General features: G+C 47.6%; 1 protein-coding gene across 5 annotated transcripts in view; it reads left to right on the forward strand.

The window, feature by feature from the left end:
* ZNF395 (zinc finger protein 395) overlaps positions 1-26,624 on the forward strand; it is a 66,569-nt gene that overhangs the window by 17,915 nt on the left and 22,030 nt on the right. The window contains exon 1 of one of the 5 annotated variants that reach the window (NM_001192211.1): positions 194-238. The exons of 1 other annotated variant lie outside the window; for it this stretch is intronic. In NM_001192211.1, coding sequence (NP_001179140.1) covers positions 201-238 — 38 coding nt within the window. In that variant the 5' untranslated portion in view covers positions 194-200. Of the gene's footprint in view, positions 1-193; positions 239-835; positions 1,076-4,369; positions 6,237-26,624 lie in introns of those variants that run through there. 3 more of the 5 variants (XM_024995572.2, XM_024995571.2, XM_059889013.1) reach the window with 3 other exon arrangements.

Genomic DNA, 26,624 nt, shown 5'->3' on the forward strand with positions numbered 1-26,624 from the left:
GCAACACAATGGAACAGCTTCAATTCTCCTCGTTACAAATTACACAAAAGCCAGAGCCTAACGGTGCCAAAAGCAACTGGTATTGTTTACATAAGGGCTGAAAGCTAATAGTTAACTTTCTCTCCTGCTAATTCCAGAAACAGTAAATAACGCCTCACTTTACAACTACAAACGAGTGAGCTCGAGTAAAATGTCATAAAATGGAGAAGAAAACATTAAAGCAAAGGAAGATGGAAAGGTTGGTTGCAACCCTCACTCCCTCCGGCCTTTCGTTCTCGCTCGGCGGGCCGGGGCTTCGCGGCCTGGGTCTCCATTGCCCCCGCCCAGCGTCCGTCGGCGGCGCTCGGAGGCTGCTGGCGGCCTTTCCCGCCTTGGGGCGAGTTCGGCCTGTCTCGGTGAAGCCGGTCCCAGAGCTCGGCTTGGAAAAACAACAGCGAGAAACTTTGGCTCGGTTGGCGGTTCAAGTGAAAACAGGCAAACGCTCAAGTTTGGTTCGGAGCTGCAGCCGCCGGGTCGGATTTGGGGGTGGTGGTGGGGGGAAGCGGGGGCGTCACCACTCGGTCAGGTTCAAGTGCGCATGTGCGCGAGGAGTCGCTCGGGCACTTATTGAGCGCCCACTGTCTACTGGCGGCCGGGGTGTGCACGCCGGGCGCGCGGCGGGAGTGTGGGGGCGGGGGCGGCGCGGGCGCGTGTGGCCGCCGAGAGGCGCGCGGGCGGCGGGCGCGCGCGGCGCCGGGGGACGGGGGGCGCGCGCGGGGAGGGCGGCTAGGGGGTGTGTCTCCAGCCTGGCCCGGCGCTCGCTGGCTGGTGCGCGCCTCCGCTCCCTTCCCGGGCTGGGAATCCGGGCCGGGTTGTGGCCGCGGCCGCGTACGTGAGCGCAGTGTCCCGGAGAGGGAGGGCAGGCCGGCCAGGTGGGCGCGAACGGAGCCTCGGCGGGCGGGCGGCCGCAGCGGAGCGGAGCGGGGCGGTGGGCCTCGCCGGGCGGGCGGGGGCCGCGGCAGCCGCAGCCCCGAACCGAGCTGAGCTGTCCGAGGGGGAGCTGCCCGGCCCGTGCCGCCACTCGTGGCGGGGCGAGGTGAGCTGCGCGAGGACCTCGCGGCGTTGCAGCCTGGGGACGGGGGGCGGCCCGGGAACTTCCCACGCTCTGCACGCCCGCGGGGGCCGGGCCGGAGGGCAGGGAGGCGGGCGCCGCTGGTCGGGGCGCGGGGGCGCTGCGGCAGTGCCGCGCCGGCCGGGAGGGGGGTGGCTGCGCGCCCTCCCTCCCTCGCGTGCGCCGCCTTGTTTATCACGCTCGCCGAGGAATCCCCTCCCCAACTTTGAGCGCCGGTCCGGAGTCGCCTCTCCGCCGGAGGGTGACCTGCCCCCTCCCTGACCCTTTCCGGCTGGGCGGCCGGCCCAGTCGTTCCGGCGCCCCGCGCGTTCCTGCCCGCTCCACAGAGCGGCCGGGCGGGCGAGTGCCGGGCTCTGGGACGCGCGGCGCGACACACCCTCCACCTCGGGGGCTGGCCCCCACCCTTCTGTCCACCCCCCTGCTTCCTTTTGCGCGCCTTCACCCTGCCTGTCCTCGCCGGCAGCCCCGGGCGCAGGCACTGTGGACTTGTGGGGTGCCCGGGTGGGGGCCTGGACGGGGAGTTTGTCATGTGCAAACAATTTCCAAGGCAGCGTTTTCTTCCCTGCCTGGGAGTTCGGAGCTCAGCGCCTTCACTTTAGGACGGACTCAGAAATCTAAAGACGCCCACCTGCCAGGGGACGAGGGGGTTCCGTTGCCTCTTGGTTTCAGACGGCCTTGGCCAATGCCCGGTGACTTTGGAGAGCTTCCCGCAGGCGAGTGTTCTCCATATGTCAGGCAGCCAGGTGCAGGGGTTACCTGCAGGCCACCGATCCGTTCTTTACACCCCATATGGTGCACTTTGCCTGCAAGTGAGTGATCAACAGGTATCCAAGGCCTTTTTGACATCCTCCTAAGGTTTTGTGTAAACAGAGATTCCGGGTCTCAGGACACTGGAAACACCAGAAAACAGCAATTAAGTTCAATTCCACAGGTACCTTTGGGGGACTGCAGGCCTTCTCAGCACCATGCCAGGCTGTCTGGCAGACAGCACCCAAGGAAAGGTGGAAGTGATTTGAGAGCTCAAGTTCAAATTAATGTACTCTGACTGCCTGAGTGACTAAATGCTGGGGGACAGGGGGACTGTCAAAGGCAAGGTCAGAGCTGGGACTAGACTTAGAGTCCTAAGTTATGAAATCCGTTATGCACATGGAAAATAACTCTGGCAAAGGCCAGAGGTAAGGGAGGAAGACGTAACAGGTGTGAGAGGTCAGAAAGGGATTGCATATGGGAGGAGAAGAGATTCAGACAGCTATTCAGTAAGGAGGATGTAAAAGATACAGGAGATGATTTCCTCCAGGGTTTATCATTCGGGGTGGAGACAGAAAGACTTAAGCATGGGAAGTAAGGCATCCAGATAGGGCACGATTACCTGTCAAGCTGCAAAGTGTAGAATAGGTGCTGTTGGAGTTCAGAGAAGGAATAGGGTAGGAATCACAGAACTGTTTTCCCAGAGACCCTTGAGGTGGGCCACAAGGTGCAAACGGACATGACTTTCCTGAGAGACAGGAGATGTCCTTGGTCAGACCAGGGGATGTTTCTTGAGCAATAGGAGTAAAGATGGGGAAGGACGATGATTGAGGTTGTGAACATCCTAGAAGGCCAGGTTGAGGGATTGCACTTTACTCTGTGTGTACTGGGGAGACAGTCAAGGTTTCGGAGCCAGAGAGTGATGTCACGAGAGGGTCTTTGGAAAGATTTTGAAAAATAATGTTGTTTAGCCTGACTCTTTGGGATCCTGTGGACTGTAGCCCTCCAGGCTCCTCAGTCTAGGAGATTTTCCAGGCTGGGATACTGGAGTAGGTTGCCGTTTCCTCCTCCAGGGGACCTTCCTGACCCAGGGATCAAACCCGTGTTAACCCGAGTCTCCAGCATTGGCAGGCGGATTCTCTGCTGCTGAGCCACCAGGGAAGCCCTTTGAAAAGTTATGTTAGGAGACAAATCAGTAGGATGTTACAGTTGTGGAATGCCCAGGATTTGGACTGGGATAACTGGAAATGCAAAAGTGGATGAGTTTTAGAAGCATTATGGTTTAAATAATCTGTTGACAGGGGCAGGGTGAAGGAGGAGATGAATGCAAATTAATTCTTTGTGGAAATTGATTACACGCCAGGGCCTTGGAACTGCTGTGCTTGGTAACTGGAGAAATCGGAAATGTATGTTTTGGAGAGAAGTAATTGATACTCAGGCTGCGGAGAAGTTTCTTTTGTTTGCTAAGAAGTTGAAACATAGGTGTCCTGCTAGCAACTGCAGCCCTGAGATTGGTGGGAAACCAGGGTGTATAGGGTGGGAAGGGCTGCTGGAGCTGGGGGACGGAAGGCACTCTGATGAGTGTCTTCGTGGTCATGGGGGGTGCAGTAGAGGATGTTGGTGAGGGGATCTAGGGTCTGAGTTGGAAGGCTTTGTTCTGTCTTGCTATTCAGATGACATCACCTGGTCCTGAACCTGAAGTTAGCAAAGCAGTTGAGGCTCCAAGGAATATGGGACACCTTTTCTTCTAACTGGGAGAGAGGGAGTGGAGAATGGCGGGAACTAGAATGGAATTCACTAAGCACATAAATTGCTGGACTTTGAAACATGTTGAGTTTTGCTCTCCACAGAGACCTTCAGTCTAGTCCTGGTGTCCCACTGCAGGTGTGCATGGGGGGAGCAACAAGACGAGGGGACAGCCAGATGATCTAAAAGAGGAAGGAGGAAATTTTGGACCCTAATTTCGGATAGTGCCTTTTCCAGGGACAGGTTCCTCCTGCTAACCGGAGCCCTAGCCAGGTCCCAGGAAGCCAGCCACCCGCCTGTCTGTCTGCAGAGGGTGCTTCTCCTGAGCTCTGAACTCTGCTTTCCTGTTGCAAGGCTGAGCAAGGGTGATTTACTGAACAAATTCCCCAAGCTTCAACTTGCAACATCCCAGGGCTGGTGAATTTGAAGGATATGATTGCACAGAGTTGCAGAATGAGTGACAATGTAATTGCAGCTACTTAGTCTCCCTCTTCTTCTGAGATGCAGGATCAATGAATTAGCAGGGCAAACTGGCTCATATGGGGAGAGGTGGCCATCGGATATTTTTTTTCTTTTTAGGGAATATATGACTATCAAAAAAAAAAAGGTTGCATGGAGCACTGGTGGAACTAATCTACTGATTACAGAACAGTGTTTTCTACACTGTTTCAACCATGACCTACATTAAGAAAAAAGATTTACATCATGAACCAGTACACCCAATCATGTATGTAAAAACCTAATTTAAGTTCATGAGTACTACCTCTCTTGCTTGGTGCAGTCACCTCTGATATTTTTATTTAATGAATTTTTATTGGAATATAGTTGATTTACAATGTTGTATTAGTTTCAGGTGTACAGCAGAGTGAATCAGATATTCATATACATACATCCACTCTTTTTTAGATCCTTTTCCCATATAGATCATTACAGTGTTGCATAGAGGTCCCTGTGCTATATGGTAGCTCCTTGTTAGTTCCTAATGGCTCAGTGGCTAAAGAATATGCATGCAACGTAGGAGACACAGGAAACACGAGTTTGATCCCTGGCTTGGGAAGATTCCCTGGAGGAGGAAATGGCAACCCACTCCAGTATTCTTGCCTGGGAAATCCCATGGACAGTGGAGCCTGGTGGGCTACAGTCCACGGGGTCGCAGAGAGTTGGACACGACTCAGCACAGCACAGCACAGTGTGTACATGTCAATCTCAATCCTGATATTTTTATTTTCTTTTCTATTGTTTTTCATTTACAAATGTTTATTGTCTTCCACCAAGTCAACTTAACGAGTCTGTAATGGATCATAACCCATAGTTAGGAAAACAGTTAAAGAGCATTTTCACATCGAAGAAGTATTGAGTAAACTGCTTCTGTGCAGAGCACCCCTGATTAGTGCTGAAGGTGGAAGGAAGCATGAGGAAGGGACTGAACGTTTACAAGCTCCATGAGAGATAAGGTCCGCCTGTGATTAAGGAGCAAGGCAAGGTGATGAAATGCCAAGATGAAAAATAAGTAGCCACAGGGTACAAGGGAAGGAGCTATGCTTGTGTGACTTGGAAAAAACTTCTGAAATAGGGAAGGAAGTCTGGGGTGATTCCTTTGTGGTGTCTCATGGTGCCTCACAGGTGGGGGGTTTATCACTATGATGCTGCGCAGGTGGGGGCCCATGGCCAGGGGTTAGGGGTGTATACAGTGTGCAGAAGAGGTCCTTGTGAGAGAGGAGGGAGCAGTCAGACTGGAAAGGTTGGTTAGGATCAAAGGGTAGTGGAGGGGTTGTAAACAGGAGGCCTGAAGAATGTGTTCAGTTTGCAGACTGGGATTGTCCCTGGGAGGTTTTCTGCCACACAAAGGTTTTCAAAAATCAGGAGCAGTCCAGAAAAACCTCTGAAGTTGGAACTCTCGTAAAAAGTCAGATCAGGCCAGCCTGTGCAACTGAGTGGTGGCTGGCCCCTGGAGATGGGAGACAGCACCACCCTGGCGGGGTGGGCCGACAGACATTTGGGTTTCCCTGCTCTCCGCTGCTTTAATCCAGTTGATGTCAGTTCCCTGCTCAGCTCTGCAGGCCTTTGGGTTTGTGATCTGAGTTTCCAAGAGACGCAGAGGCCAAGGAGGGAATTTAGGATCGCTGTCGGAGGGTTCAGGTAGGAGTGTGACACTGAATTTGAGAGCTTTGTGTGCAGATGACTTGTTTGAGGCTTGTCAGTAGTCTTTTCTGAGTTGCTGCCGGCTGGCACTTTGAAATATTTTCCTGATGATTGGAATGGTACTAATCAGAGATGGCCTTGGACTATATTCTCTGGTGAGGCCGGTTTCTAGTGACCCCCAGGATCTCTCAGTCCTCCGCCTTTCCACTTCTGGCTGGCCTGGTTAGATGGTGACTCCTGGCACGTCCTTTCTGGGAACCATGTTGAGGTAATAATTTGGTGAGATGTGAGTCACAATTGCCAAGTGCCATTTGACATTAGGTTCTCAGGAGCTTTGGTTCTGTGAGTGAATAATAAAGGAGTGGTGAGGAGACGGTGTCATTTCTTCTCTTAAATCCTTCCTAGGATGGTCTCGGAGGTGGGCTTCCGGGATCCAGAGACTGATAACCCAGGATGCATAATGACCCTGTAATAATTGGTTCAAGACCAGGTATGAATGCAAATGATTCCTAGAAAACTAGTGGGTCCATAACCACCCGTGATTGATAGTCCTTCCCTGGGGGAAGCTGCAGGTGACAGGGACTGAACAAGAACCACTCTGCTTTTTACAGATGTGCGGCTTGACTATTTTAAAATACAGTTTTTTTTTTAAAATTTATTTATTTATTGAGGACTGCATTGAGTCTTTGTTGCTGTGTGGGCTTTTCTCTAGTTTCAGTGAGCGGGGGCCATCTCTAGTTGTGGTGCTCAGGCTTCTCACTGTGGTGGCTTCTCTTGTTGGGGAGCGAGAGCTGTAGGAAGAGTGGGCTTCGGTAGTTGCCGCGTGTGGTCTCAGCAGTCGAGGCTCCCAGGCTCTAGAGCACAGGTTCAGTAGCTGTGGTGCATGGGCTTAGCTGCTCCGCCCCATGTGGGATCTTCCAGACCCAGGGATTGAACCCGTGTCTCCTGCATTAGCAGGTGGATTCTTTACCACTGAGCCACCAGGGAAGCCCCTAAAATGCAGTCTTTGTTAAAAAAAAAAAGTCAAAACTGACATACTTTTTACCAAATTGCTTAAAAATATGTCACCATAGGATGCAAGGATAACCAGAAGTCAGCCGAACCATATCAAATTAAAACCCATTTCCTGCTTTTTTAAAAATAAGTGTCCAGTGCCCCTCTTTCACTTTATATCTTCATTTTATTTATTTACTGGCCACGTTAGATCTCAGTTGCAACACGGAGTCTTTTATTGCATTGTGTGGGCTCCAGAATGGCCGTGGGCTCAGCAGTTGCAGTGCGAGGGCTTCTGTAGTTACGGCACGTGGGATCTTAGCTCCCCGAGCAAGGTTGGAACCCAAATTCCCTGCGTCGGAAGGTGGATTCTTAACCACTGGGCCACCAGGGAAGTCCCCCATTTCCTGTTTTATATAACGGTTTGGTTACTACATCAGAGAAGCCATGCAAGTATTTATCAGTTTCTTTAGGTAGGATGGTCCATATTAAATAAGTGGTGGAATGTGGGCTGGGTGGTGGTATTAATTTAATTTGACAGTTGTATGCAAAAACTGTTAATTAGTGGCTCTGAGTCAGCCTGGAAAGGGGTCCAGAAATGAGTGCCATAGGGTTCTATTCTTGGCGTTGAGCTGTTCAACATTTTTTTTCCATCCTTGTGGGTGAAGATACAGAAGGTGTGTTTGTCAACATTGTTGACAGTGTAGAGGTGGGAGGAATTGCTTATTTAGTAGATAGACCAAGATTCAGAGATATACAGAATGAGGGCTCAAATTTAGAAAAGAAATTCCGTGAGGGATAAATGTAAAGCCTGATTTAGTTTTTAAAATTTGAATTGTAATACTTATACATTCTGGTAAGATAATCCCCCTCCTGGAGACCACATTGCAGGTGTACAGGATGCTTTGTACACAGAGATTATTTAGAGTTGTTTTTTTTTTTCTTAAACTGTAATGAAAAATTGGAAACAACGTAAATGTCCAGTAGTGTAACTGGGCAGGAAGTAATCCATAAGTGATTCTGATGGGTGTGTCTTCATAGTGGAATATTATGCCATTGATATCATGGTTAGGAATATTTTAAAATAACATGGGCAGAGGTTTCTGCGAAAAGTTAAGGAGCATCTACAGTATGATTTCAAATCTTTTTAAGTTTTTGAAAATAGTTGTATTTATTCTGGGTGTGCTGGGTCTTTGTTGCTGCCTGTGGGCTTTTCTCTCATTGCGACGAGCGGGGGCTCCTCTCGCTGTGGCGTGCGGGCTTCTCATTGTGGTGGCTTCTTGTGTAGCATGGGCTCTAGGGCACGCAGGCTTCAGCAGGTGCAGCACGTGGGCTTAATAGTTGTGGCACACGGGTTTAGTTGCTGCAAGGCATGTGGGATCCTCCCGGATCAGGGATCGAACCTGTGTTTCCTGCATTGGCAGGTGGATTCTTTGCCACTGAGCCACCCAGGAAGCCCCTATGATTTCAAATCTTAAAATTAAAAAAGTGCGTAGAAAATGACTGGAAGGAAATATTCCAATAATTCTAATATCAAAATACTAATATTGGTTACTTCTAGATAGACAAGTTGAGTGACTTTTTTTTAACGTTTTAAGTTTGCTATTTATATTTTTTATAGTATGTATGTATGTCACAGTGGGAAAAACACTACCATATATTTTTTAAAAATATACTTCATTTTCTTGAGCAGTTTTATATTCACAGCGAAATGGAGAGGAAGATACAGAAATTTCCCACATTCTCCCTGCCCCTCGCATGCACAGCCTCTCCAGCCATCGGCATCCCCTATCAGATGGTACACTTGTTGTAACTGATGAACCTATGCTGACAATTACTAATCACCCAAAATCCATAGTTTATATTAGGATATTCCGATTTCGGACAAATGTATCCACTGTTACAGTATCACATAGAGTATTTTCACTGCCCTAAAATCCTCTGTGCTCTGCCTATTCATCCATCCCTCTCCCTAACTCCAGGTAGCCCCTTTTATTTTTACTGGCTCCACAGTTTTGCTTTTTCTAGAATGTTATATGATCGGAATTGTACAGCGTGCTGTCTTTTCAGATTGGCTTATGTCACTCGATAATATGCATCTAATCTTCCTCCATGTCCTTTCCTGGCTTGGTAGTATAATTCTTTTCAGCATTTCTTTGTAGCACTGAATGCTACTGCTAAATCGCTTCAGTCGTGTCCGACTCTGTGCGACCCCATAGACGGCAGCCCACCAGGCTTCCCCGTCCCTGGGATTCTCCAGGCAAGAACACTGGAGTGGGTTGCCATTTCCTTCTCCAATGCATAAATAGCACTGAATAGGATCCCATTATCTGGATGTAGCACAGTGTATTTATCCGTTCACCTTGGTTGCTTCCAAGTATGGGCAGTCATTATGAATGAAGCCGCTGTAAACATCTGTGTGCAGGTTTTTATGTGGATGTAATTTTTCAGCTCCTTTGGATAAATACCAAGGAATGCAACTGCTGTATCGTATGGTAAGAGAGTGTTCAGTTTTGGAAGAAACCACCAAAATGTTTTCCAAAGTGGCTGCACCACTTTGCATTCCCACCAGCAATAAATGAGAGTTCCTGTTGCTCTGTATCCTCACCAGCATTTGGCGTGGTCAGTTATTGGATTTTGGCCATTCTCATCGGTGGGTAGTGGTATCATTTTAATTTGCATTTCCCTAATGACTTGTGATCACATCTTTTCATGTGCTTTTTTGGTTATCTGTATGTCTTCTTTGGTGAGGTATCTGTTAAAGTTTTTGGCTCACTTTTTAAAATGTTTACTTTCTTACTGTTGAGTTTTAAGAGTTCTTTGTATGCTATGGATAATAGTCCTTTATCAGTGTGTCTTTTGCAAATATTTTCTCCCAGCCTGTGGTTTGTCTCTTCACTCTCCTGAACACTATTTTTAAAAAACATTTTATCATTCAGGGACAGGATGGGGTAAAGGTAGATGATTCATTCAGTGACTAATCTTGAGTTATTTACCTGCTATGTGTCAAGCACTGACTGGAGACACAAAAGAAGACTCAGTCTCTGACCTGAATTTGATGATCTGATTGAAAGCGGGAGACCAGTAGTCAAACAGACAAGCACAGTGTAGCCCCAGTGGTCCTCCAGGTGCCAAGGAGGGGACAGATCATGTGGGAAAAAGTTTGAGATTGTTCTGTTGTTCACAAGTTGAATGGGAGCCCTGAGTGACATGAGGTTTTTTTAGAAGTTAATGTTAATTGCTCAGTCACATCTGACTCTTTGAGACCCCATGGACTGTAGCCTGCAAGGCTCCTCTATCCATGGAATTCTCCAGGCAAGAATACTGGAGTGGGTAGCCATTCCCTTCTCCAGGGGATCTTCCCAACCCAGGAATCGAACCCTGGTCTGCTGCCTTGGCAGGCAAGATTCTTTACCATCTGAGCCACTGGGCAAGCCCTATTTTAGAATTCAAATCCCATTAATAACTAGATCAGAAATTTATCAGTCCAATCCCAGGATCTGGTGTTGATGGCCTCTGCTGGTCTTGTGCCATTTGGACCACTGTGGGGCTATGATTTAAAAAAAACATGAACAGAGAAGACGTCACCCACAGGAAGGGGCCTGGGATGCTGTGGGATTAGGAATGACAGGAGTATGCTCAGGGGCGTGGGCACCCAGTAGTGCTTTCAGATGTTTTCACAGTTATTGACTTTTTCATCTCTGCTCCTGGTGTTAGAATATGACCAGTGGATGGAACAATTACTTTATCCTCTCTAGCTTCAGATTCTTCCTCTGTAGAATGATTGCTTAACATGATTCCTTACCTGTTGAATGATTACATGGAAGAGGATGAGCTTTAAGGTTCCTTTAAACCATAAAGACTAGGAGACCAGATTTCAGTTCTGTCAGAAAAGGAATTTTTTTTAATTTTGATTTTTTTATTTAGCTGTGCCAGATCTCAGTTGTGGCACACAGAATCTTTGATCTTTGTTGCCATGAGGGGTCTTTAGTTCCGACATTTGAACTCTTAGGTGCAGCATGTGGGATCTAGTTCCCTGACCAGGGGATGAAACCCTTGCACTGGGAGTGTGGAGTCTTAGCCACTGGACCACCAGAGGAATCCTGGAAAAGGAATTTTCTAGCTGGCAGGTCTGACCAACAGTGGAAATGTCTTCCCATGGAATAGTGAGCTCCCCATCATTGAAGGTATTCAGCGTGGGCTGAATGCTGTGGATTAAGGGTGCCGTCGAAGAGAACAAGAATTAGGCTGGCTTCCAAAGTCCTTTCCAATTCTTGGGTTATTGTGCGACCTGTCACAGCTGAAAGATAATGTGAAATATGGGATATACCTCTAATTGTACAGTACTAGGGTCAACATCATCATTGTAAGCTTTTTAGAAAATGTTAATAAGTGGGTTCCAACATTTTCAAGAAATCTGCTGGGGTCATTTTAGAAAGGAGGAAGAGAACTATTCAGTGGTGGCTCAGGAGTCAGTTTGTGGCCAGGACTGCCGAAAATTGAATTTTGTCTTTAGGAAAAGCAAGAAGTCAGAGGTGGAGTGGAGATGGCAAATAACGATAAACAAAGCAGGCTGACATTTGGAAGACTATCGTGTTTATTGGGCATTTGTATTCAGTATAATGAATGAATCAAGCTGGGGACCTTTAATTGACTCCTGGGGTCCTCTGCTTGGCTGTGGAGGACCTGAAAGTGTCCTTGACTACCTCCTTCCTCATGTTTTCCAGGCAGGTTTCTATTACCAGGTTATTGTTGTTACTGAGCTCAGTCACTCAGTCGTATCCGACTCTTTGTGACCCCGTGGACTATAGTCTGCCAGGCTCTTCTGTCCATGGGAATTCTCCAAGGAAGAATACTGGAGTGGGTTGCCATTTCCTTCTCCTGGGGATCTTCTGGACCCAGAGGTCAAACCTCGAACCCAGGTCACCTGCATTGCAGGCTGATTCTTTACCATCTGGGTCACCTGGGAGACCCTCAGCACATTAAATGCCATCCTGACACCAGGGAGGAATCTAAACTGTGGCTGCTCTGTGGATCTAGTGACAGTGACGACAAGGAACAGATAAAGACACTTTTGGGTGGGATTTTCCAGAAATGCATATGTTAATGTTATTTTATGTTAGTAAATGTGTGATTTGAATAAAAATGTTTTTGTTTTCACATTTTTATTATTTGTTGCTTCCGTGTGGAAGTTTGATTTTGCCTAAATTTTACTCAAATATGTGGTTTATTTAGAATCCACTCTGGTTCAACATTTTAGATTTTCTTGCTGATATTTTTGGATTCCTTCTTTTGTTGGGAGCACTGTCAGGGCTAACTCACATAGCAAATGTTTCTCAGAAATTCCGCAAGGAGAATAGAGGTTTATCTCATCTTTTGGAGAAGAATGCAAGATTTATGTCACCAGGCCATTCATGCCGGCCTTTTGGCATTTGAAAGAATCAGTATTAGGCAAGAAAGTGTTTTTTTTTTTTTTTTTTTTTAATTTTTTGGCTGGACTGGGTCCTTGTGGCTGTGCAGGCTTTTCCCTTGTTGAGACGAGAAGGGGTGCTCTCCAGTCGAGGTCCACGGGCTTCTCATCGCAGCGGCTTCTTTTGTTGCAGAGCATGGGCTCTGTGGTTCAGGGGCTTCAGCAGTTGCGGCTCCCAGGCCCTAGAGCACAGGCTCTGTAGTTGTGGTGCATGGGCTTAGTTGCTCCCAGGCATGTGGAATCCTCCGGGACCGGGGATTGAACCTGTGTCTCCTGCATTGGCAGGCAAATGCTTTACCTTTGAGCTGCCAGGGAAGCCCGAAAGTGCTTTCTTCATGTGGAGCAATTTCGGGGTGCTTACCTAGGGGGCGTCAGTTTTAGGTGTATGTAAAAAGTACAGACAGAACTCTGTAATTGAGAACTAAAGTGGGAAATCTTTGTGCCTTTGATGATGAAGGGCTCAGGCCGCCTTTATCTCAGCATCATTTGGATCTCACACAGTATATGGCACATCGACTGTGCTTGTTGAGTTGCTCGGAATCAGTTCCCTGGGCCACATAACAGTGAGTATGGGAAAAACTTAGGCTATCAGATTTTTTTTTTTTTTTTTTAAGGCAAAAACACGATAAGAAAAAACAGCTCTCAGCCGTTTTTGTCCTTTGAGTATTAGGAAGCCATAAAACTCTCTTAGTAAAAACAACCACACGGGGTGGCTGTTTTTCAAAGTGCAAGGGGGCGGGGGACTTGGTGGTGGTGGGGGAGGAATGAAAACCTCCCTGTCCTCTTTCTATTTTTCTTCTTCAGCCGAACACGAATTGCTCCTGGTGTGCCGCTCTTAAATTCCTGTGTCCTCTATCCATTTTAATCTTGTTCTCTATTTTTATGGCGACTGTCACCATGGCACTTGTGCACTTTACATAGCACAACAGAGATTTCAGATATCTCATAGGACAGCTCGAAGTACTGCTGCAGCCAGGGAGAACCGGTGCTGGGGTAGTTTTCTTTTTAAATTGAGGTGTAATTTGCATACAGTGGAATGCTCAGATCTGAACGGTGCCGTTTGATCAGTTTTGACAAATGCATCCCGAGACAGAACCTTTCTGTCACCTCCGAAGTGTTCCTGTGACCTTTTTGAGTGAATCCTCACCGCAACCAGAAGGACCACAACTCTGATTTCTAAGAGCCTAGGCTAGTTTTGGTGACCCTGGGTCCTTAATAATAGACTTTTGTGTTTCTATGGGCTTTTCACACGGCGTTTTGAAGAGGTGGAGAGTGTGTGTGTGTGTTTAAAAGATCGGTGTTTTGTGTGATTAGGTGGCCCCCAGGAGTAAATGAGATTTTGGAACTTGTCTGATGTGGTGGTCAGCTTCTTCCTTCTCATGAACCCATGGGATCGGAATTGATGTTAAAAATCCTGATTCCCAGATGGAAGGGTCTGAAGCACAGCTGGTTGGCTAGGGGCCCTGGTGTGGATTACGTGTGGTTGGGTGAGAGCTGCCATTATGGGCGAGTCTGTGTGTGTGTGTGTGAGTGTGTGTGATGTTGAACAGCTGGAATGCTCAACTCGAACAACTGAAATCTTTCCTAGGACATCCCTTTATATTACCCAGAAGCCCTCTGACATGCCTTTCTCGTTTTTTTCTTGTCTCTTCCCTGAACTGGCGTATAAATTGAACCATCCACAGAGTCACAGAGCTGGGATCCTAATACTTAAAGATCTGTGTTGCAAAGCCCACTGCTTTGCACCACTCTGCTTTCAGCCTCCTAGGGAGTTGTATGGCAGATTCAGTTAGAAATTGCCCCCAAACATAGGACTGAGATGTACGGAACAAGGTCGGTTTCTTTTTAAAAAATCACATGGTGAAATGCAATTTTCATTACACAAGTAGTACATGAACACATTCTCTGTAGGAAAAAAAAAATGCAAACCTTCCAGAGCAAAACCAAATCTTCCTTAACAACCACTTGTAATCCCAGTCCTTCCCTAGAGGTTAACCACTGTTACGAGTTTGTTGGTGTTCTCAGATGCTTAACATACTTGCAATTATACCTGTAGAACTAAAAAAAAAGTGCGCTGCAAGTAGTATTGTGCTCCCCCCACCCCCCTTACATCTTGGTGATAACTCTCTGTCACTGTGGATAGGTCTTACTGATTTTACCTCCTGCATAACCTTCCTTAGAAGGCTAAACCGTTGTTTGTGGGTTTCCCAGGTGGCGCTAGTGGTAAAGAACCTCCCTGCCAATGGGGAAGACATAAGAGATGTGGGTTTGATCCCTGGGTGGAGAAGATCCTCTGGAGAAGGGAATGGCAACCCACTCCAGTATTCTTGCCTGGAGAATCCCATGGACAGAGGAGCCTGGTGGGCTACAGTCTATGGGGTTGCAAAGAGTTGGACATGACTGAAGAGACTTAGCACACACACAAACAGTTGTTTAATTTAGCCTAATTGATGGCCATTGAAGTTATTTCCAAATCCCCTACTGATACAAATGCTGTCACAGTAGACATGGCCAGACATGCCTGCTTGTCACGCATGTGACCAAGGATAGATACTGAGAAAGGGGATTGCTGGGTAACAGGGTACTTTAATTTTTGTTGTTGTTGTTGTATTTATTTATTTGGCTGCACTGGGTCTCAGTTGTGGCATGTGGAATCTTTAGTTGAGGCATGGGATCTAGGTCCCTGACCAGTGATGGAACCAGGCCCCCTGCATTGGGGAATGCGGAGTCTCAGCCACTGGACCACCAGGGAAGTCCTGATACTTTAATTAAAAAAAAAAAATAAAGACCCATTACAGGGTCAGTTCTGAGCTTGGGCTTGATGTAGGCCAGAAGTTCTTCAGGTGGGCTCAGACACAAAGCAGTTGTTTTCTGAGAATGGGGCAGGCCCCAGGGTGTGCGAGTATGCAGTTTGGCTGGGAGGCTGGGTGTTGGGGAGAGTCCGTTGAACCCCATAGTCAGTTGGGTCTAGTTCCCCGAGGACTTTGACCTGTGTGTTGGAGAAGAATCACTGGATGGATGAGCAGCCGTGGTGGCCCCTAGATGCTGAATTCTAAATCTAGTTCACTCCCTAGCTGGAGACCTTCAACCCATCTGTGATGGTTCTCTGTCCATCTTTAGAATACAAAGTGTGGCTTCAACACGCAAGCCAAGGGTCAGGCCTCTGGAAGCATTTTTGTGTTCTTTAAAAAAAAAAACAAAAACAAAAAACCTAGAACACCGTCTGTGTTACTCCTGTTGGCAGTTCCATTGTGCTTGGAGAAGGACGGAAGGACGGAGTGTATCTCTCTGTGTTTACCCTTCTTCCCATCATCTCTAGATCTCTGAGAACTCCTGGAAGACAGGAAAAGTCATCGTCAGGCCAAACCCATGCCTTTAGGAGGGTGTGTGGCAAGGAAGGGCTTGGCTCTGTCCTTTTTGAACGGAGCATGCTGATGCTACTGGTCACCCAGCTGGTGAGGGCAAGGTCCCGTTGCAACCTTAATCATCCTACGTGCGTTCGCCCTCAGATTTCTTACGCAGAGGTTAGAAAACAGTTCTGGTTCTGAATCCAGGGCCCCCCCACTGATTGCACTCACACAGTTATCCAAACCCAGTAAGGCAATTTATATTGCCTTCTTTGGGGGTGTTGACCCGCTTCGGTCAAGGTTGGCACCCTATTTTATCTCTCTCACTTGCTAGACTCTCCCAGGGCTCACTGGCCTTAATCTTTCTGGTCCTTTGAGTGTGCCGTCCCCGTGACAGCCCATTGAGCTGACTGTCCTGGGGTTTCACAAGTTCTTTCTCCATGGGCATCCACCTGTGTCCCCAGTGTGTGGATGATTCTCTTAAGTTTATAGGTGGCGGTGGGTATCGTGTTTCCTTTTGGTTTAGTACTTTTGCATCGATGCTGGACAAAATGATTTGTTTGTTTGTTTGTTTGTTTTGCTTTGTGATAACGGTAGGATGACAATCCAGTCTACACAGACAGAGGTCCCTATGTCAGAGCTCTTCCATGATTTCTGTTTCCCCTCCCCACTTAAATGTATTACACTGCCCTTGTCAGTGTTCAGCCTTACTGTCAGCTTTTCCCTCCTTGAGTGAAGTTTTCCCTGTAGTCTTGTCTCATCACCACCCAGAGCTTGATGCCTTTTTTAAGGCTAACGTTTATTGAACTTAGCCCTGGAGGTTTCTTTTCCCATTCCTTCCTGGGCTTTTCTCTCAGACCTGGGTGATCAGAATCTCTAGGAAGGGGATCTTGGTGACTCTCTCTCTTTTTTAAAAAATTTATTTGGTTGTCCTGGGTCTTAATTGTGTCATGTGGGATCTTTGTTCCCTGACCAGGGATCAAACCTGCCCCCCTGCATTGGCAGGTGGATTCTTATCCACTGTGCCACCAGGGAACACTTTCTTTTTAAAAAAGTTGTATTGGAGTATAGTTAATTTCCAGCGTTATATCTGTTGTCCAGCAGAGTGACTCAGTTATACACGGTTCTGTCACTTCCTAGCTCTGTGGCCTTGGGAATGTTGCTCAACCTTCCCACGTCTCAGTTTCCTCATCTGTCAAGTGGAGGAGGTGATACTGCTTCTCTCGTGGGGCTATTGTGAGGGATGAAGTGAGACACAGTCTGTGAAATACATAGCCAGTGGCCAGCCCTTCTGTCTTTGAGTAATGATAGCTCTCGGAACATTCCTGAACAACTATAGTCTTCGAAAGGCTGCAGGATGGACAGAATGCTGGGTTTCTCTTGCCCTTGACTCTGACAGTTCTAATGAAGCAGATAGATGCGATCTGGGGGCTTGTGAACACCCAGGGGCCTTTCCTCTCAAAAGAGACTAGCTGTCTGCGTGGCCCAAGTTCAGCCTCCCTGCCTGACCAGGGGTGGGATTCCATGTGGTCCCAGGGGCCAGTAGTGGCTTACTAGTGCTGGGCAGCCACTGTGGTGACCCACCGCATGCCAGGGTCGTTCTTCTCTTTTCTCAGAGTGCATGTGTGTGGGCCCGTTGGTCCTTCCGTTTGGTCCACATTAACTTTGTTACTTTGGCTCAGTCACTAGCGAATGTGCTTTCATCCTCTGTCCATTTCAGGAAAAACATCCAAGAGTGGATGCCTGGATATCCTGAGCTCAGACAGGCATGCCCGCTCATTTAGCCTGTTTCTCCATCTCTCTGCAGCCTTTGAACTCATCCTCAGGCCCACAGTTATTGGGACATGTGTGTGCGTGTGCTCAGTCATGTCCGACTCTTTGTGGCCCCATGGACGGTAGCCCAACAGACAGGCGGCTCTGTCCATGTGATTTCCCAGGCAAGAATACTGGAATGGGTTACCATTTCCTTCTCTAGGGTATCTTCCCGACCCTGGGATCAAATTGGCGGGTGGATTCTTTACCACTGAGCATCTCCCACATTGGCGGGTGGATTCATTACCACTGAGCTACCTGGGAAGCTGAGAATTCCATAAATGGCCACCCCAGAGAAAGCCACTTCCTTGGTGGGTTGGGCCTGGGGCAAGCCCCCTCCCTCACTGTGCCCGTTTTCACAATGTATTTATTTAAACCATCTTCTATACTGTATTCACTTAGGTTGACTTTCTGTTTTGTGGAGGAAACGTGTTTGTCTCCCTCACCCTCCAGTCACTCAGCAGATTTTTTTTTTGTTCGACCCATAACATTTTATTTCGACTTAACTGTGTCAAGCACTGAAAATATTAACATGCATAGTCATCTATGTTTATGAGCTTCATCCTAAAAACCATCTTTTTTAAAACTGGGCTTTGGTTTCAGATTGCTGAATTTTTTTTTTTTTTTTGCCTTTTCCTGAAAGAAGCAGATTCTGATCCATTCATCTAATTGCACAGATCGCTGACTGTCACTCATGAGCATATGAAGTGCTTTAATAAACAAGAGCTGGGTGTGAGATGCAAGTGGAGCTCAGTGAGGCCTAAAGTTCTCTGAAAGAAGAGTCTGAAGCTGAGGCTCCTTTGTTATTCCGTTGAGTTTATGGGCAGGAACCTGGCACATATGTTTAGCACCAGCAGATTATTTTAGCTCGCAGGTGCTGGGGTCCTGTGGTGCCCCTTTCCCTGGGTTTCCGGTGAGCTGGCGCTGCCCTGTGTGCTGGGTGGGTCTGCATGGGTGAACGCATGTCCAGATCCAGGCAGCTGGGATCTGGGACCAAGGTGTCGGATTTGGGAGGGTTGCTCACAGAGGCTGGTCACGCTGGTCACGCTCCGCCTCGGGGAGGCTTGGCAGTGGGCCTTGAACCACCCCGGGCAGGCCACCAAGATGGAGATTTTGGCCAGGGGCGGGGGAGGAGAGCAGACTTGGAACTGTGTGCTGAGAGCCAGGAGAGGGGCCAGTCACATGGGCCTTGCCTTGGGCTCAGGGCAGAGCCGGCCAGCTGGGTGTTGAGCTCAAAGCTGGGAGCCCTGGCGTTGGTTCCCCATGGCCAGCTGGCCTCTAGGTGGAATATGTTGAATTTCTCAGTTCCCCTGCTTGCCGAAATCAGTTCCGTTGTGATTTCAGTTAATTAGTAACTCACTCATGGTCAACTTTTTTTTTTAAGTATTTTATTATTTAAGTGTTTTATTATTTTATAAGAAATAATATTATATAATATTATAATATATAATTATATATTATATGTTATTTATAAATAATGTATATAATACAAATATATAAAATATATAATATTATTATATATTAATATTGGCTGTGTCTTGCAGCATGTGAGATCTTAGTTCCGTGACCAGGGATTGAACCCATGCCCTCTGCTGTGGAAGCGAGGAGTCTTAACCACTGGACCACAAGGGAAGTCCCCATGGCCAGCTTCTTGATTCCCTTTAGAGTTAGTAGCTGCATCACTGATTCTGGTTGAACACCCTTTCACAACCTCAGTTCCCAGGTGCCGGCTGGACTGTGGCTACTAAGCTGTCCGAGTGGCGGCCATGTCTGTTAGCTGCCCAGTGCCAGTCTGGGATCAGGCAGCAGAGGAGGGGACACATCTGTGGAGACCCTTCCGGATACTGGGAAGTGGCCTCAGTTTTCACGGTGAGGCAGGAAACTGAGGCTCTGAGGTGGTGGCTTGTTGCCAGACGTCACACCGGCCGGGGTCACGGGCATGCCTGGAGCGCTTTTCCTGAAGCGGTGCCCTTGGCAGTGTGCCCAGACTCAGCTTCTCTGGTTCCATTTTGAGCAGCCGGTTTCAGTTACTCAGGTGTATCCAGCCTTTTTTTTTCCCTCGGCCACAGAGCTCCTGGGGGATGGGAAGCATTCATGCGGCTCTTGGGGAAAATGCTCCAGTCCCAGGAGCAAAGGGTTGTCTCCCAGGAGAAGGTGCCAGAGTGACAGTGTGGGGGAACTGCCCCCATCCTGAAACAGGAAACTTGTACTGGGAAGCGGGGAGTCAGAGTGGAGGCAAAATTTAGATGAAAAATTGATCCGTGGAAGGACCTCCTTGATGATCCAGTGGTTAAGACTCCGAGCTCCCGATACAGGGGGCCAGGGTGCGATCCCTCCCCCCAAAAACAGTTGATCCGTGGAAGCGGGATATGGTCCTTCTGACCAGACACGTCTGTTCCCTTGGCCAGTCAGCCATTCTGGTCTTAAAACTAGTTCTGTTCGTTATCCAGCTCTTATTGCAAGCTCCTAAGTGTCATCGGCCACTAGAATGTTCTGTCATTCCAACAGCGCGTGTTCCTTGTCTCATTACCTGTAATTTCCAAGACTGCACTTTAGTTTGTCCTGGCTTACGTTTGGCTCTGGTGGCTGCCGGGTGGGACTTGGATTCCGGAGGGGTATTGGGGCCCTTCCCTTCCCTGTTGCTCTTTTCTGCTTGCTGCTGCTAAGTCACTTCAGTCGTGTCCGACTCTGTGCGACCCCATAGACGGCAGGCCACCAGGCTCCCCCGTCCCTGGGATTCTCCAGGCAAGAACACGGGAGTGGGTTGCCATTTCCTCCAATGCATGAAAGTGAAAAGTGAAAGTGAAGTCGCTCAGTCATGTCTGACCCTCATCGATCCCATGGACCACAGCCTTCCAGGCTCCTCCGTCCATGGGATTTTCCAGGCAAGAGTACTGGAGTGGGGTGCTATTTCTGCTTGGCTCATTCTTATTTGCGTGTGGTGCTTTCTCATCCATAAATTTGGCTCCCCTCTCCTGGCCCGGCCCCCAGACCAGGTGGCTCCTTTCTTGGGTACCTGCAACCCTGTGTGCTCTGATTGTCCACCCTGGGAGAGGGCTCCTGCCTTCTTATTACCTATTGATTTTGGCCAGGAAAGTCACTAGATGACTCTCACCTTCCCTACAACCCCCCTAGCACCACCTCCCCGCCCACCCCCAGTCTGTTTATTTAGGATTGCCAGGGTAGGTGATTATTCATTCAAATGACTGCTGAGTTCCACATGGTTTTTCTGCTTTAACCACTTCAGAGAAGAAATAGAGCCTGCACATCTCTGCCTTCAGAGAGGCAGGAACACAAGGGGCCCCTGTGTCTCGGGATCGGCATTTCAGGCATCACAGTCACATAGCTTCCCTTTCTGGGGTGTGCACCACTCAGGAACTTACCTAAGGGGCCCCATGTTGTTAGGCATTTTGTTTTTGAATTGTTATTTATTTAAAAAAAATATTTATTTATTCGGCCGTGCTGGGTCTTAGTTGCGGCAGGTGGGATCTAGTTCTCTGATGACCAGTGATCCAACCAGGGCCCCTTGCATTTGGGAGCTTGGAGTCTGAGCCGCTGGACCACCAGGAAAGTCCCTGTGAGGCATTTTAAATTCTTTCCTCTGTGCTTTAGATTTGGGAAGGTGGTTCTTATGTTGCCAGTTTTCCCTTTTCATAACTGTAAGTGCCTCTGATAGACTTCCCTGGTGACTCAGGGTAAAGAACTTGCCTACCAGTGCAGGAAATGCAGGAGACACTGGTTCAACCCCTGGGTCAGGAAGATCCCCTGGAGAAGGGTATGGCAACCCACTCCAGTATTCTTGCCTAGAGAAGCCCATGGACAGAGGAGCCTGGCGGGCTACGGTCCATGGCGTCACAAAGACTCATACACAGCTGAGCGACTGAGCATGCATACGCACAAGCACCTCTGATAGATCCCTTCTTCCCGGTGAAGCTCACACTTCCTTCCTCACAGCACTGTGAGGATCAGACGAGGCAACACGAAGGCCCCAGGGAACTCCAAAGCCCTTCCATCTGAGCCCCTGTCCTGCTGCAGGGTCTCCACTTGCAGGGAAGAGAGAACGAGTCCAGGGATGAGAGAACGAGTCCAGGGATGAACTAGGAAAAGCTGCAGACAGCCCAGCTGACTAGGCCAGCAAAGCAGTGGCCTTCTGAAGGAGCCTCAGTTTTCTCAGCTATAAAATTGGGATTAAATTGTCCCTCCGTGTTTCCTTGAGTTGCTGGGAGGTCCGGGAAAACAGGAAGCCCCCAGATGTGTGTATCAAAGTACATGGAATCCCGAGTGCTATTCAGGCATTCATGGGTGGTTTGGGTTAATGTGCAGGAGGGAAGCTTTCTCTGCAAACTGCTGGAGGGAACTGTCAGTGCTCTGAGGCCGGTTCTCCCCGCCTCCTGCGTGCTGGCTCTGGGTAGAATGCCGAGTCAGCAGTCAGGCATCTCCCTGCCTCCTGCGGGAACTCTCACATAGTTTTGGTACGGCCGAATCAGGTTTAACCGCAGTACAGGCACCCACATGTACACACGTGCATGCGTGCCCCGTGCAGGTAGGAAAACAGCGCTGGCCCAGCCCTCCACCTCGCCTGGCATGTTTGTAGGTGTGCTTTTACTTATCCCTGCTTCCTTAAACAGCATGCTCTACCTGTTTTCAAGAACACCCTGCCTAAGTCCCCTACACACGAGCCTTCGAGATGCGAACTTTCAAAGATGCAAGTGTGTATTCTCATGTTTCGCCTCATAAATCGGTTCACGTGTCTGGCATGCCCTGTCACGTGCATGTGTCCTCTACAAGTGGTGGTAGTTTTGTGTACTTTACAGAGTGCAGTGTCTTTATTTGAACCCCAGGATGTCCAAAAGCAGGGCTTCGCAGGCGATGCTACTGGTAAAGAACCAGCCTGCCAATGCAAGAGACGTTAAGAGACTTGGGTTTGATCCCTGGGTCAGGAAGATGCCCTGGAGGAGGGCATGGCAGCCCACTGCAGTATTCTTGCCTGGAGAGTCCCGTGGACAGAGGAGCCTAGCAGGCTACAGTCTATGGGGTTGCACAGAGTCTGACACGACTGCAGCGGTTTAGCACGCACACATCCGAAAGCAGGTGCAAGAGCAGCAGTGATGTACCTGGTACTGTTAAGTGCCAGCCGTTGTACTATACTAGTGACTTTTCGAGGTACTGTCAGATTACAAACAATTTTCTTTTTTTATGTGTGTTTGTTTTTTATGTACTATTTGTGTGAAAAATATCATAAACCTATCACAGTACAGTACTATATAACTGATTGTGTTAGCTGGATACCTAGGCTAACTTTGTTAGACTTATGAACATGTTGGACTTACTAACACTCTTTCAGAACTTGTTTGTATATAGGGGACTTACTGTACTTTCTTAGAACCAAGTCTAAACGCTAAAATGCTACCCTTACTTTTGACATCTGCCTATCATTTTAGGGTGAGTAGTAGGTCTTATTTCTTACATTATTTTTTTTAACTGTATTTTATTTTGAAAATGTTTATTTATTTTTGGCTGCACTGTGTCTTTGTTGCTACATAAGGGCTTCTCATTGAGGTGGCTTCTCATCGTGGCGCACAGGCTGTCGACCACGTGGGCTTTAGCAGTTGTGACTCATGGGCTTAGTTGCTCCATGGTGTGTGGAATCTTCCCAGACCAGGGATCGAACCCACATCTCCTGCATTGGCAGGTGGATTCTTAACCCCTGGAGCACCAGGGAAGTGCACAACATACTATTTTTTAATCTGGGGCTTTCCTTACCTATGGGAATAGCAACATCTGTTCAAAATCATGCATTTAATGGGATAAGCAGGGGCTTGCTGTCTTGGGGAGATGGAGTCCCTTGGAGCTTCAGGTCCCTGAGCCCTGTGTTTCATACAGAGTAGTGCATGCATGACAGCCGTGAATAAAGGACACTGCTGGTTTTGTAAGCAGATGAGGAGGTAGGTGTGAAGGAAGAGGAAGTACAGTTGTTCCTGGGCTGAACTGTGAAAACCCTTTCCTTCCCTGTGGGCAGCGCAAACAGAATGGTCTCTTTTACTTGACTAGAATGGCTCTTTTGCATTCACACCAACAAAAGTATTTGTGGATCGGAGTCATTTATTGTTTGCTGGAGAAAATTCAGTGTAACCAGATAAGGTGACCTGTTTCTGCAGCCTGTATGCTGGGATATGAAAATAGCACCGCTATTTGGGGCCCTAATTTTCCCCTTCCATTTTGCTGTTACTTCTATTACTCAATGATGGGAAGGCTGGGCCCTCAGTTACAGGAGATCCTGTGGAGAAGATCCAGCCCTGAAGGGGAGATGGGCAGCCTTTAAGATCTCTGCCAGTCCTGATCACCTAATTTTAATTTTACTAGCAGTCTAAACTGTTATACATTGAGACAGTATAATCCGGTTTTTAAAAACCTTCAGATGAAGACACGACTAAGATGACTTGAGAATCCAAATGGTCATCCTCTGAACAGCTGATTTAGAAATCTTGGCATTGAATCAATTACTAATATGCTCAATGCTATGATCTTAAGCTCATACCATGAAAAAACTAAAATGCACACTACACATTTAAAAAATGGTGTCATAGGGCCTGATGTGTAACTTGAGAGACCTAGATGTTTTAGCACAGGCCCTTGGCTACTCTTGGAGATTTTTCTGTCCAAAACCAGGCTGAGAAAAAGGTCCTCTGGGAAGAAATAATCAATATATGCTCAATGAAGTGAGGTGTTTTTGTTGTTGTTGTTGTTGTTGTTTTTTACTTTTCCTGGAGAAGGCACCCAGAAGAAAATAAAGCTTGAGAACCAGGTAGGATTTGGGCAGTGAGGACAAAGTATGACAACTTGCTTCTTTCTGCCAAGCAAGGTTCAGATGGTGAGGACCACAGACATATTTGCATATAATCATCAGTATGCTGTGGACGCATGCGGCATCTCTCAACAGAGATCATCCCTGGTCAAGGATTGCTGAAAAATGAATTGTTTGGGACCAATGAATTGTCCTATTCTCCACTGAATTCCATTAGGCAATAAAAGATGTGGTGTGCTGCAGCATTTTTGACCTTTACGTGAGCTTAGAATGTCACGTGGAAGGAAGACATTAAGTGAAAATGTTACAGATTTAAAAGAACATAATAGCAACACTGATAAAAGATTAAGAACAATATGCAAAATATTAGCCAAAGATCTAAAAACTCAAATCGTTGCTCTGTGCAGTGGTTACTCAGGGGAGATCATAAAACAGAAAGCTGAGGTTTAGTGGGGAATCTCAGCAGAGGAGTGATGCCCCTCACCTTGGTCCCCAAATTATTCATTAGAGAAGCAGCAGTCTTCCACGCTTTGGCATGTGAAAGTCTTACTCCAAGCCTCACCCTCTTTAATGACAAAAACAAACAGGAAAACAAAACAACCCCTCCCCCCGCCAAAAAAAAAACCCCTTTGGTTGTGTAATGAATCAGTTTGACTCTATGACCTGTGTCCTGCAAGTGCTACTCAGTGATGTCATAGCTTGTTGCCATGGGAGGCTAAAGAGAGCAATCATTGTGCATGAGGGCATGCACACACACACGTGGATGTGCTGAGACGAGGGGTTGTCTGGCAACAGTCACATGTCAAATGGCAATTTGCAGCTTAGAACCACAGAGAGGGTTTGTTTTCTTCTTCTGTCTGTTCCAGTTATTAAACTGATGGCAGACGTCCTCATTAAGAGCTGTTAGCACGTCAGAAGATGTTTGCTGAGCTTGGAAAAGGGCTCACCGCTTTGGACATGGACCAAAATACATCTCCGGTAGCCAACCGCACCCTGGGGGCGGGGGACAGCAGAGGGCATGAGAAGCAAAGACAAGCAGGTTCTCTTAAAACTCTACATCAGCCAGGAAGTCTTTTTTAGCATGAGTTTATGTTTTAGTCAAGGACTTCCCTAACTCGAGAATGTAGCATTGTAAAGTTGGATTTGCCTACTTGTTGAAACACTGTCATTGTTACCCTGAAATAGATGTTTCTTGATTTCTCTTGATGGTACCAGAACTCTGTGGCAAGTTAGGGACTGACTGGCTTATATGGAACATCTGTAGCTCTGAAGAAAGAAACTAATAGGGAAGTGAATAGAAAGTAGAGATCAGGGAAGGAAGATTTGAAGGGGGCAGTGGTTATACTGATAGAAACATACTGGGAGAGAGTTGGGACCCTCGATCTAAGGTATAAAGTGACAAGCAGTCCTGGAAAGCCCCTGGCAAATTCCATATTAACCTGGCACCTCTGCCTGTCTGCATGGCAGACCTTTGTACGTGTGTGCATGCTAAGTCAGTTCAGCCATATCTGACCCTTGGACTGTAGCCCGCCAGGCTCCTCTGTCCATGGGATTCTGCAGGCAATATTTCTCCGGAATGGGTTGCCACGCCCTCCTTCAGGGGATCTTCCCGACCTTAGGGATCAGACATGCTTCTCTTACTCTCCTGTATTGGCAGACGGATTCTTTACCACTAGTGCCTCCTGGGAAGCCTGGCACACCTCTGTAGGTGCTTGAGTTCATTTCTGAATTCCTGAAGGAATTCAGGAATTGAGGGATGGTGTTATCTCCCAAGCCGTGTTCCTGATTCAGTGCTGGTCAACACACTTGGCCATCCCACCCAGCCTACATTTAATCTAGAGTCATATTTTTTCACTTCCATGCTGTCAGTCCCCAGTGTAAATTTGGCTAAAATTTTCCTTAACTTTTGGGATTGATTCCGTATCTCTCTGCACCCTCACGAGGGCAATATGTGTATAAAGTTCTTCCCAAACCACTAAATGATTAACAATGACCTGGACTGTTAAACAAGATCAGAGGAAAGCATTGACCTTTATTTTGTAGGTAGGAAGCTAAGGTGCAAGTGGAAAAGGGATTTTCAAGGAAAGAAAAAAGCACAGGAGATGGATGCAGAAACTTGCAGGATTGGGAGCTGGGTTTTATTTGGTTTTGCTTTATTTTTTTCCTATCGAGGTTCACTGACTTAGGGGAAAAAATACCATGTAGGTCAGAAGCAACTTGAGTGTTTTCTTTTGAGACATCTCATACCTACTGGACTGATGGCAGTATCATGCCCTTTGACACCAACGAGGCAAGAGTTCAGTCCCTTGGGACTGCCTTTCATGGTTGTGTTGCCTTGGCAACCTAAGCTGGCAGTGGCTCAGTTTCCTCATCAGAAATAAAAGACCATATGTTTGTCTTAAGTTCTGAGGATTAAATTAGATACAGTTTGTGAAAGCTCGTGCTATTGGG

The sequence above is a fragment of the Bos taurus genome, chromosome 8, assembly GCF_002263795.3.
Source record: "Bos taurus isolate L1 Dominette 01449 registration number 42190680 breed Hereford chromosome 8, ARS-UCD2.0, whole genome shotgun sequence".
NCBI classification, from domain to species: Eukaryota; Metazoa; Chordata; class Mammalia; order Artiodactyla; family Bovidae; genus Bos; species Bos taurus.